Below are 12,191 nucleotides of genomic sequence, written 5' to 3'. Positions count from 1 at the left end.
GGCTGTCTTCCCTTTATCTCTCAATTGACATCACCCACACAACCTGGAATTCCACCTTAAAATAAGGCCCACTCTGGGAAAATTATTGCTGTTATGAATTGGGAGAGAGATTTAGGATAAGGGTAGTATGAAAATGTTGTCAGGTTTATTACATCAAGTTTGATAACCTTGGGATTAAGAGGGAGGTGTTAGCACTACATGAACCACCGTGGCCTCAGTTTAGTGCACCCATAGATACTAAGTGGCCCTGTCATATCAGACACTGGTCAAAAATATAGTCTGATGTGCTGAATTAAAATCTGACCTGTTGAATGTACAATGCCTAATATTTCCAGGAATTTTTCATGGAAAGAAACAGAACTATATGAATTTGCCACCTAAAGTATTTCCTTTTATTTTCTACAGGATGTTGATAAATGGTCTTTTGATGTATTTGCCTTAAATGAAGCAAGTGGAGAACATAGTTTGAAGTTTATGATTTATGAACTGTTTACCAGATACGATCTTATCAACCGTTTCAAGGTCAGAAACATGGAACAAAAGTGAAATGCTCTTAGAATTAGTTATCTGAATAACAATGAAAAAGCAGAACATTGAGCCATTTATCAGTGCATTTTGTAATGTTTCTAGTTGACAGGCCACAGAACTAGGGGAATGAATTCAGCACATGATAAAGCCATCCTCCACGACTCACTGACATAGCTATATACCCTCTTGGATATCATGAGGCCATTATAACCTTATTTCAATGAGATACAACATCCCCTTGAATTACTCACAGAACAGTCATGCAGAGATTGAAAGCTCTACATGAAAGCGGTTTTAAAGAAATATGATCTTCTGTGTTCTTAAAACACAGAATAAACCTTTATTGACAGCTATTCTTAAACTAAAATGAAAAAGCTTCTAATTAACTTAATTTAGAGCCATCTAAGCAACAGATTTGATCCAGATTTTTGAGTACTCTGCAGCCTGTACCTTTTATCATTACCTGTAGAATCGTGACATGTTTAGAGGTAGAAGGTACTGGGAGGTCATTTATTTTAATTCCTTGTATTACAGATAGAAAAATTAGACTTCACCAACTCTAATGGGAAATTTTACCCTTTTAAGCACTAGACTTCTGACTTGACTCTGGAAGATATAAACATTTAAAGATGACAGTATGGGTAAAACTGTTATTTTATCTACCAGTTAAACACTTAGGGGTTACAATCCTTCTCAGGATTGAAAACTAACAGGTTAATGGAGTGGTTTTTCAGAACAGTCCACATTTACCTTAAGAAACTCTGCCTACATCTGGCTCAAGAATGTGTCCCATCCACAATATTATTGTATTCCTGTTGATTTAGAGCTACTCTTTGGGTAAAATATAATCATAATTATTACTTTCCGCAGATTCCTGTTTCTTGCCTCATTGCCTTTGCAGAAGCTTTAGAAGTTGGTTACAGCAAGTACAAAAATCCTTATCACAATCTGATTCACGCAGCTGATGTCACTCAAACTGTGCATTACATAATGCTTCATACAGGTATCATGGTAAGAAATTCTTTGTAACCAAAGTTTGTTAGTTTAGAACATTAAATTCTATTCTCCTAAGTTCTCCTTGTCTCTTTAATTCCCATAGAAGTGTTATAAGAAATAATCTGTTGGATTTTTGAGGGTTATGCATAATATACATTTTTCAGACAGCATTTTAACCCATTGAAAAAAAAAAAAGATACCCAGAGGCAAATGAAAATACGCTGTAAGTTTTCCAAAATTTGGACTATAGAAATTTTTGTTTGTAAATTTCTTTTCCCATCACAATCAACCAAGAGAAAAACAGGGAGCTAGAGAAAAACTCTTTGCAATGAAAGTTATAGTGCTCTTCCTCATATCATGTTCTTCCTAGCTGACCTCAGCAGCCTTTTCTCTTTTACTTATATTGCTACTCACAATTAAATCTTAATAGGGATTTGGGAAATTATTCATGTGAATTTTTCCAAATTCTCCTTCCTCTTCTTTGCCCCTGAATGAATCGATGTATCAGTCAATAAATGATTCAGTAGCACAAATCTTGAGACAACAAAGAGTAGATGATAGGAGCTATGAAATTGCCTGGAATTTCTGTAATATCTCAGAGTTTAAGTAGACTCCCAGAAGTTGAAAGGAGAGGAGCAGTTCTTCTGAAGTTTCCAAACCGAGATGGGTTCAAAGGGGTGTAGGCCATGTGAGATCCCCAAATCTTATTACCTTTTGGATTCCTCATGCATCAACCTAGGCTGAAGCAGGGTCATAAGGTCCATGTAAGAATGTTCCGCCAAACCCCATAACATGCACGCCTACCTGTTTAGAATCCAGAAGCCACACCCTTTGTGTTGGCAAGTGTCACTAGCACTCAGATCTATATAACTAGGACTCTTTGGAGACCAGAGATCCTCAATACTCATCTTTCTACACTAGGGACTGTATTCCTACCCGGGCCCCAGGCAAAGCCCCTAGGGCCACAGAATGTTGTCCTGAAGATCTTGAAAACTTGAAACAGGTATATAATTCTTCAATTTTATTGTATACAGGAATTTTTCATTACTTCATTTCCCCCCCCAAGAAACTGTAGTATGTTGTTTACTTCACATATCCATTTGCTATGATTCATCCAATAGTGCCTCATGTGATGACTAAAGAAATTGTCTATTCTTCTCCATCTGTCTTTGCCTCTAAAATGTTGTAGATCCATCAATGCCTGAGGCTCAGATCCCACTCCTCCTCCATGTTCCTATTATCCATTGCTCTATAACAAACTCCTCTAAAACTTAGTGGATTTAAAACAATAATTTATTAATATCTCTCAAGGGTCAGTGGTTAGGAGCGTCCCAACTAGGAAGTTCTTGCTTGGGGTCTTTTCAGTGATTTCGGTCAGCTAGCAATGATGGCTGAAGACAGCTGAGGACATCACTGGGCAAGACATCTACCATGGTTCACTCACATACCTGGCAGTCCATAATGGCGAATAGCTGGGAGCTTAGCTGGGCTTGTAATCAAGGATTTTCTTGGAATCCATCACCAATCAATAGAAATATGCATTTTATGACAGGATTACAGATTAATATAACCTGCTTTGGAGTTAAGTCCAATTTGGAGGGAGGCAGAAATCTCAAAACCCTTTATTGATGCAGTGGCATGAGTCTCTTTAACCTTCTAGAAGGCTGAACTCTATGTGTTGTTAACCTCATGGCTTGTGTTTTCCTATTTTAAGGTGCATGTGTAAGCATCACTGACCTAAGGTGTAAATGTGCTCATCACTGACCTAAGGTGTAAATGTGCTCATTAGGCCAGATCAGCAGTAGTCATGGCTGGACTTGGTCCTTGGTTGAGTTTACTTTCTATTCATTCCAGGAAGGAATCTGATTTGACACTTAAAAAGGAGAAAGTAGAGGTTACCAGTAATGAGTAGTAACTCAAACATTCTGAGATATAGCTTTAAAATAGCATGAGCTTTTTAAAAAATAGTATTTATAACCTTCTTTATTACCTGTCTCTTTTTCTAGCATGTATACATGTGACTGCATACAATACACACACACACACACATGCATATACACACACAGAAATTCTTTTAAAGTTCTTTTGGTTTGAAAGGCTTCATTGTCACAGCTGTTTCTGGAATTTTTTGCTTTCACTTGGTTTGATATGCATGGCAATTAGTGTGAAAAATAAAGTGCCCCCTGACAGCTGCAAATGCTGTACACTTGCATAAGTTGCTTTGTTTCCTGGGTAGAACTGCTTTCTTTTCCTTTTCTAAGGCCTTGGTCTTGAATCTGACAGTGAGGTGGTTTACATTTCAAATATTTGACATTTTCTTTCTTTCTTTCTTTCTTTTTTTGAATTCTGAGGCTTTGAAAAGTTAACTAAAAAATGAAATTTTTGTGGTTTACTCTTTAATGGAAACTGAACTGATTAAGTTTCCTCAGAACAAGATGGGAACTTCAGTATAATAAAATCTCTGCTTAAATTATGAAGTACAATATGAAGATATATGCCATTTCAGGTGTGTGGGGGGCAGGCAGGAAGGGCGTTACCAGGATTTTAAAAATATGTTTCTGCTTACGTACTTTTTTTTTTTTTTGCCACAAGTGTAAAGGGAAGCTAGTTAAGCTTCAGAACCTATGTTCTGAAGGTGACATTTGAGAGATCAAGGGTGCTATATTAGGGGGTAAACAGAGAAGTTCAAATCCAAAACATGATTATCTTCAGACTTGCAAAAGAAGGCTTGTTCCAGGCTATAACAAGCCATTCAGCTTCTTTGGGAGATTGAGGAAATCTGGCCCAGCCTGACATGACTCCTAGGAAGCTGAAGTTGTTAAGGGTGATTACACAGCCCTTTTTTTTTTTTTTTTTTTTTTTAGCTGAGCCATCCTGCCATCTGTTGGCAGCTCAGCGGCAGATCAGCTCGGGCCGGGAATTGAACTGGAGACCCTGTTGCTCAGAGCTCATATTCTTGAGTGAGCTCTTAATCAACTGAGCCACTTGGCCAGCCCTTTACACAGACACTTTTTAAGAGGACAAGGACTTACTAATTGTAACTATAACTTCATTCTGCTTAGCAAGTTTGGTTTGAAAACTTGTTTCTGATTTTGCTCATCCTTTAGCAAAAAAGTACCAGCATGCTCTTTAGTTCTCTCTGAGTTTGGCCATTACATAAAAACAGTCTGGTGGGAGACTATCAGTGTTGTCTGGGATCAGGAAAATGCATTTAAACTAAAGAGAATAATGAGATGTTATGATAGATGGTGAAAGAAAAAGCAAAATGAATGTATAAATTTATTGACTCTTTTGCCTTAACTAAGTTATGCTGTTAGCTTAATAGTTTTGGGAAAGTTAGTTTAAAAGGTTTTCCTTTAGATGAAAAAAATGGTGGTAGGTGAATATGAATTTTCATACATATGAATGTGTTGGTCTTTAAAGCAAAACAAAAATAATTATAGAAATATTCATTTAGCTGGAACCCCTCGGATTTGATATGGAGAAGACTGGGTCACTTACTTTTAGTGTTTAGTTGATGTCCTGCTGTTTCAGGATGGTCTTGTCAGTGTGACATTTATGGAGCACTCCAAGTAGCAGCCCAACGCTGTCAGGTGACTAGTGCAGCCTGTCACCTGCACAGTACTCAGAGGACCATTGCCTGAAATGGATTGCGATGGAGCCATTGGCCTTTTTGTTAATGTCATTTGGGGCACCCTCAGGCCTGAGAATAGGCAATGCAGAGGAAAGCTGATGCGAATATACTCTCTATATCCCTCTCTCCTTTTGTCACTTAATTAATTTGTAGCTCTGTGCCACAGCAGACAGTGGTATGCATAGCTCAATCCGTTTGCTGAAGAGCAAATGCTTCACAGAGTGTTGCCAAGCCACCTCCAGATGTCTCTTGGCAACTTGCATTTAGGGACTCTTGACATTGTGTTCTCTCTGATACTAAGAGTAGGAGAAAGAGAGATGACTTGAAATTTATTTCTTTGGGAACTTGTAATCCACTTATTACACCCAAAAATAGCCTCCCATACATGGGAATGACTCAATTTTCCTCCAATCAATCTATAGAAAATGTAATACTATGTCTCTATGCTACAGACTATGTGAAAATTCTGTTCTGTTTGGGAAAATGGAAAGAGTATATGCTTTGAAGGTAATCCGACATAGGTTTGAAACTCTTCTCCATATCTTTCTACTTTGGTTTCCTTGTCACTAAAATGTGGTTAATAATAACAGACCACCTTATAGTACGAAGGTGAAGACTCAATGATATTATATGTGAAAGCACCTAACCTAATTCCTGAAACATGATAGCTGTTAGCATATACACAAACATCAGTAAAAATTATTATTAACATATATATAGTAACTTATATGTGTTATGTATTATGATGATGATGATGATTAAATCTCTATACCAGATAAGTTAAAGCAAACTACCTCAGCTTATTCAAAGAGATAGAGGGGAAAAAAAAAGTGTCCAGCCTGTAATTTATGCTAAAAGAGTTGTTAATTATGCTCTTTTGGACACACCAGGAACTAATGGGTCAGTGTGTTTTTCTGACATGAAATTCTCCAAGCCCTATACATTTACACATACACTTTCCCTATCACATGAACACACACACCATGAGTAATTCAGATATAAAAATTACATCATACGGCTTATATCAAAGTTCTATTAGCTTCTAACCATCAATATGTCCTGTGAAATGATCTAGAAATTATGCTTTTGAAACCCTAGAATAATGTATTCAGCATATCGCCTCCCTGGAGTAATGAATTCTATTGTGGTCCAGAGAAGAAATATTGTAATCTGTGGAAGGAACAGAAACTTTGAAATCAGACAGAACTGGCTTTGAATTCCTGCTCTGACACTTGAGAACTGTGTGACCTTAGGCAGGTTGATTTATTTCTTTAAGATTCAGCTTTGCTATCTGCCAAATAAGCTTAAAAATATTTACCTAGTAAATGGTACATAGAATGGTTATAAAAATAAAATGACACCATCTAATTAAAATGTTCAGTTATTGTAAGCTCCTTCTCCTTTCTTTCCATCATCATTGTACTATTAGTGACAGTCAGTGCTCTCCCTGTGACATAATTTGAGGACTGCCCATGTAGAATAAGTCTGCCTAAGTTTGTAGGCAAAATGCAACCTGCAGTTTAGATGAAGCAGTGTCTTCATTGCTCAGGACATATCACCTTAACACTTTATTTCTGCTCATCAAGAATCAGAAAAACTTAGGTTAGGTCCTGACCACCCTTCTAGTTGAGAAGAGTGATATGATTCAGTCTCATTCTCCCTGGCTTTTCCTCATGAATCATTTACAGATTCCATGAATTTAAGCATCTGTGTTCTGACTTAGAATTCTCATTTGACACCAGAATAAAATGAATCGGCAACTAAAATCAGCTCCAAATTCTACTTTCACTAAACAAAATAGATTAATTTTTAAAAAATTAGGTGTGCAGGTTCAATGTGCCTCTCTTCCCAAATGATTTTATAATGTAATCTTCATTGTTAAGACCATAGTGTGGTTGTAAATAAGAGGATTCATGGAGGAAGTACTATTTATGGGAAGCAGAGATTAATGAGACTAAAAACTGGAAACACATGTATAATCAATTTTGACAGCTAGGAAGATAATAATTTTAAATACATATGAGATAATCTATAAATTAAAACCCATTTCTGATTTCCTAGTTAATTTTTTTTTTTTACAATTTCATCTTCATAGTCTATAGTATTGTAGTAGATAGGGAATGTTGCTTTTTTTTTACTATCACAGTTCAATCTGTAAATCTTAAATATACTTAACCGATAGGAAATACTTAAGAAAATAGGTGATTTTTTTTTCTAGGAACAATTTTCTTTAATAAAATAATGGGTTTCTGGAGTACAAAAACTGGTTTAACTTCAATTGCTATCCATTTCATGGCGCTTAATCCCAGTCTCACTGGGGACGTTGGAGGCTCAGTCTCAGACCAGCCTCTAAGACAGGCCCTTAATAAGGTCATTTTCTTTCTCTTAATGATTCAGAATTAAATGCACCCAATGAACACAGAATGGCTAGTTATAGAAACTCCCTTTGGTTCTCAAAATCATTTCTGCTTCAGTCATCCAACTGTGAGGTATTTATTCTTGAATTTCAATCACTAAAGATATGTTAGCTCACTGTTATTTTGCAGATTCAGTGACTTAAACAATGTGTTTAAGGTAATAAGTTTAGTAAAACGCCACTTACTCTGTATTTTACTATATGACAAGATTTGTTATAGATACAGTGCATATATTTAACTATAAACTTCTAAAAGCCAAAGGGACATGATCACTGATTCTATTTTCATGGGAACTATGGCTGAGAGGGAAAATAACTTATTTGCCTGAGGATTAACAAAGATTTAAAACGAGGATTGTCTGATTTCAGTCTTTTCCCACTACTCCCTACTACATCCTCCTAATGCAAAACTGGTGAAATTCAATTCAACAGACAAATATTAAGTCCCCATTAAATGCCAAATGCCATGCTAGCTTTTATGAAAGGAGCAGAGTAATAAGAACATGCTGTCAGCAACTATGAGACTCAACACGTCGTCACCTCTTTCATTTTTTGACTCATGGATCTACAAGAGCTCCCTCTTGCCTTTTATACAAAATCCAAATTCATCAACTTGGATCAAGGTAGTCTACCCTTTCCCATGCTTTGCACTCTATTTTCAATCTCACGTCACTTGACTCTCCAACATAATTTTATTACTGGTTATTCAATTTCATATAGACTTCTACAGTATCACTCTTTAGAATCTCTGTTCCCAAACTTGCAGCTAGCTACCAATCTCTGTCCATCCTGATTCCAAGATCCACTGCCACCAAGTCAACATCTACCTGCCCTTCTACTGCATCTTTATTCTGTGACCTCTTATCAGCTATGCTTGTAGTTTATGTTATATTTTTCTGTTGCTTTGTGCAAGGTCTTTAATTGTTTCAAGTGTATAGAATAAGACCACCGAGAGCAAGCTTCATGTCATTTTGAGTCCTCCATTTCTACCATCGAGTAACGCCTACTTAACAGTGTGAGCCAACAGAGCTTTCAGTGATAATGAAAATGCTTGGCATCTCCACTGTTCTACATGCTAACCGCTCGCCACACATGACTACTGAGCCATTGAAATGTGGCTACTGTGACTATTAAAGGGAACTTAATTTTATTTGTTTTTAATTTAAATAATCCCTTGTGCTTATATATTTGGCAGTGCAGTAGAAGTATTAAGAAAAACATGAGTAGTAAAGAAACTATTGGATTACCTAAATGGACTTATAATAGAAGTGGAATTTTGCTAAGCCATCCAATTGATAACAAAAAGGTACAATGTACATGAAGCAGGTGGTCTGGATCTTACATGAAAGCATTTAATCTTTCACTGTTATTATGTTTAATTGCACAGTCATAGAATATATGTTTTATGAAGAACCAATTTGGTAAATTCTTGGAAACTTCTAAATCTTTAAATATACAAATTGGGTTCAGTTTCTCTCGTGAGCAAAGTGAATATGTTCAACTCTCAGATGGAAAATTTTCTCACAGTAAGGTCTTCTACAAAAGTTAAGCTGAAAGACATTTTAATGATGTATAAGCTTTGTGTTAGGAAATCACTAAACTGTGATGGATTTCATGGGAATCCCAATTGGTAAGGCTATGAATTCAAAATCCAGTCTGGGTTCACATTTTAAATCATAGAAAATTACACCTTTTCCAATTAGCAAGGAAAATGATCATGTTTGAATTTTGAACTTATATGCCATGAAACAATCTTTGACCTCATGAAGTATTTGTTTTATGCACAATGAACTGAGGTGACACAGAAAAATTTATTTCAAATTGTTAAAACAATTTTCTCTAATTCCTTATACTGGATGCACTGAAAATTTTTGTAGAAAGACAACATGGCCTCTGCTTTCTCAACATGCTGGAATCTTTCTTTCATTTTCTAGCACTGGCTCACTGAACTGGAAATTTTAGCAATGGTCTTTGCTGCTGCCATTCATGATTACGAGCATACAGGCACTACAAACAACTTTCATATTCAGACAAGGTAAGCCAAATAAAGTATTAACTCTTCTAAGTTATAATTTGAAATACATTTTCCTGCATATGACTTATCTTAAGAGGATTTAAAACTAATAATGATGGTGTCTAATACAAATAGGTTTAATGAATTTTAGCAAAATTCCTTAAGCTGCAAACATTTAAGTTAATCAACTATTATTTATCAAGAATCTTGTATATACTTGGTGGCATATTTAGAAACGTAAAGAACATAAAAAAGTGTAAGACAATTTTTCTTTACCCAGAATTTACACTCTGAACTATCATACAAGTCAGATATTCATTCACTGAGACAAATCTTGCAACTTATTGTTTGACAAATCAGTTTGGTGCTATTATGTACTTGAGAGTAATAAACATGCACTTCTGAAAAAAAGAATCTAAAAAAAATCAAAGAAATCTTACTTCCAGATTAGCTTGAAGTGTTAAATTTAAAATAATTGGAAAATGAGATTTTTACATGATGGTGATAATGGCAGTTATTAAAATCAAAATACTAGAGTGGAGGTGTATTAGTCTGTTAGGGCTGCCATCACAAAATACCACAGATCAGGTGGTTTAAATAACAGAAATGTTCTCACGGTTTGGAGACTAGCTGTCTAAAATCACAGTGTCAGCAGGTTTGATTTCTCCTGAGACCTATCTCCTCGGCTTGTGGATGGCTATGTCCTTACATGGCCATGTCTTGGTGTGTGAGCACCCCTCCTGCCTCTCCCTGTTACAAGGACACCAGTGATATTGGATTAGGGCCCCACCCTTATGACCTAATTTAACCTTAATTACTTCTTTAAAGGCCTTATCTTAAGTTACAGGCATACACTAAGGAACTGGGAGTTTAGAACTTCAACATAGAAATTTTTAAAGAACAGAATTCAGTCCATAATAGGAAAGTGCTCTGCGTTTATTTGGTTGCACAGAGATCTTAGTGCCTGGGGGGCAGAATTTTGTCTAGGACCCATTAGGATCCAGCTCATTTTATATCCATAGGATCCTGAAATTTCTGCCTTTCCCTAGTCAGATATGTTTAAGATGGAGATGTAAGTTGAGAGACCGATGTCTTTCTGGAACCACTGTAGAACTCTCTATTCTTCTTGTGGGAAAACTAAACCTAGTTATTTTTTAATTTGTTCATTGTTTTAAATTAATAAATTTTATTTCTTAGAGGAGATTTAGGCTTTCAAAAAAAGTTGAACAGAAAGTATAGTCCCCATATACTCCCTTCCCCCACCCCACAATTACCCCTGTTGTTAATGTCATGTACTGGTCTGGTGCATTTTTTACAATCGATGAACTAATATTGATACATTATTAGCAACTAAAATCCCTAGTATACATTAGGGTTTACTCTTTGTGTTATGCATTGTATGAGTTTTACAAATGTGTAACACCATGTATCCACCGTTATAGTGTCACACACAATAGTTCACTGCCCTATGTCCCCTGTGCTTGACCTTTTCATTCCTCCCTCCCTCCCCTTTACCTATGGCAACCCCTGATCTTATTAATGTCACTCTAGTTTCGTTTTTTCCAAAATGTCGTATAGTTGAAATCATACAATATGAAGCCTTTTCAGACTGGCTTCTTTCACTTAGCAATATGCATTTAAAGCTCATATATCTTTTCATAGCTTGATAGCTCTTTTGTTTTCATTGCTGAATAATATTCTATTGTCTGGAAGTGCCAGGGTTTATTTACTTATTCACCTATTGAAGGATATCTAAATCTTGGCACTTATGAATAGAGCTGTTATAAACATTCATGTGCAGGTTTTGGTGTGGTCTGTTTTATGTGTGTTGTTTTTTTTTTAGCTGAGCGATCCTACCATCTGTTGGCAGCTCAGTGGCAGCTCAGCTTGGTCCAGGAATTGAACCAGTGACCCTGTTGCTCAGAGCTCGCACTTTTTTTTTAAAAGATTTTTATTGGGGAACTGGGGGGATGGGAACAGTGCTGGGGAATTGGGGGAAGGGGAGCAGACAAGTTGCTGTTGTTTTGTTCTTCAGTCTAGTTGTGGAGGACGTTGCTTCACTGGCCCAAGTTGGCACCATCATTGCACTCTTCCCAGGTGAGGCAGATGGTCGCTGGCTTCTGGACGGCCGCTCACAATGGCTGTTGGCTGCTCACGCTGGCTGCTGGCTACATACAGTAGCCCATGGCAACCTACTGTCACAGGGGCTGCAGCCTATACCGTCGCTGGCGACTCATGGCAGCCCAGCTCCAGGTTGAGCTGTTGTTCAGCATCTTAGCTGTAGAGGGCACAGCATCACTGGTCCTCTATGTGGGATCCGAACTGGGGCCCTCTGGCGTCCCAAGCCAGTTCTTAACCATCGCGCCACTCGGCCGGCCCCAGAGCTCGCACTCTTGAGTGAGCTCTTAACCAACTGAGCCACTCGGCCAGCCTTGTTTTTTTAAAAAATTATTATTTAAAATAATTTCTAACAAATGATTTTCTAGTTAAAGAAAATTATTGTTTTTGATGTGGGGATCACAGAAACATTTTATTAAAATATTAGACATTTTAGACATTCAAGGGATCCTAAAGTGACTGAGATCCATATTCTGGATCAGCTG

The 12,191-nt window shown here is 36.9% G+C and overlaps 1 protein-coding gene across 6 annotated transcripts in view; it reads left to right on the top strand.

Annotated features, from left to right (window-relative positions):
• The window catches only part of PDE1A (phosphodiesterase 1A), a 353,512-nt gene that overhangs the window by 287,831 nt on the left and 53,490 nt on the right, over window positions 1–12,191 (top strand). For all 6 annotated transcript variants that reach the window (XM_019661202.1, XM_019661200.1, XM_019661201.1 and 3 more), the window contains 3 exons: window positions 406–522; window positions 1,399–1,539; window positions 9,509–9,609. In XM_019661202.1, coding sequence (XP_019516747.1) covers window positions 406–522; window positions 1,399–1,539; window positions 9,509–9,609 — 359 coding nt within the window. The remainder of the gene's footprint in view (window positions 1–405; window positions 523–1,398; window positions 1,540–9,508; window positions 9,610–12,191) is intronic.

Source organism: Hipposideros armiger, unplaced genomic scaffold (genome assembly GCF_001890085.2).
Source record: "Hipposideros armiger isolate ML-2016 unplaced genomic scaffold, ASM189008v1 scaffold_338, whole genome shotgun sequence".
NCBI lineage: Eukaryota > Metazoa > Chordata > Mammalia > Chiroptera > Hipposideridae > Hipposideros > Hipposideros armiger.
This window is presented reverse-complemented; position numbering and strand designations above follow the sequence as displayed.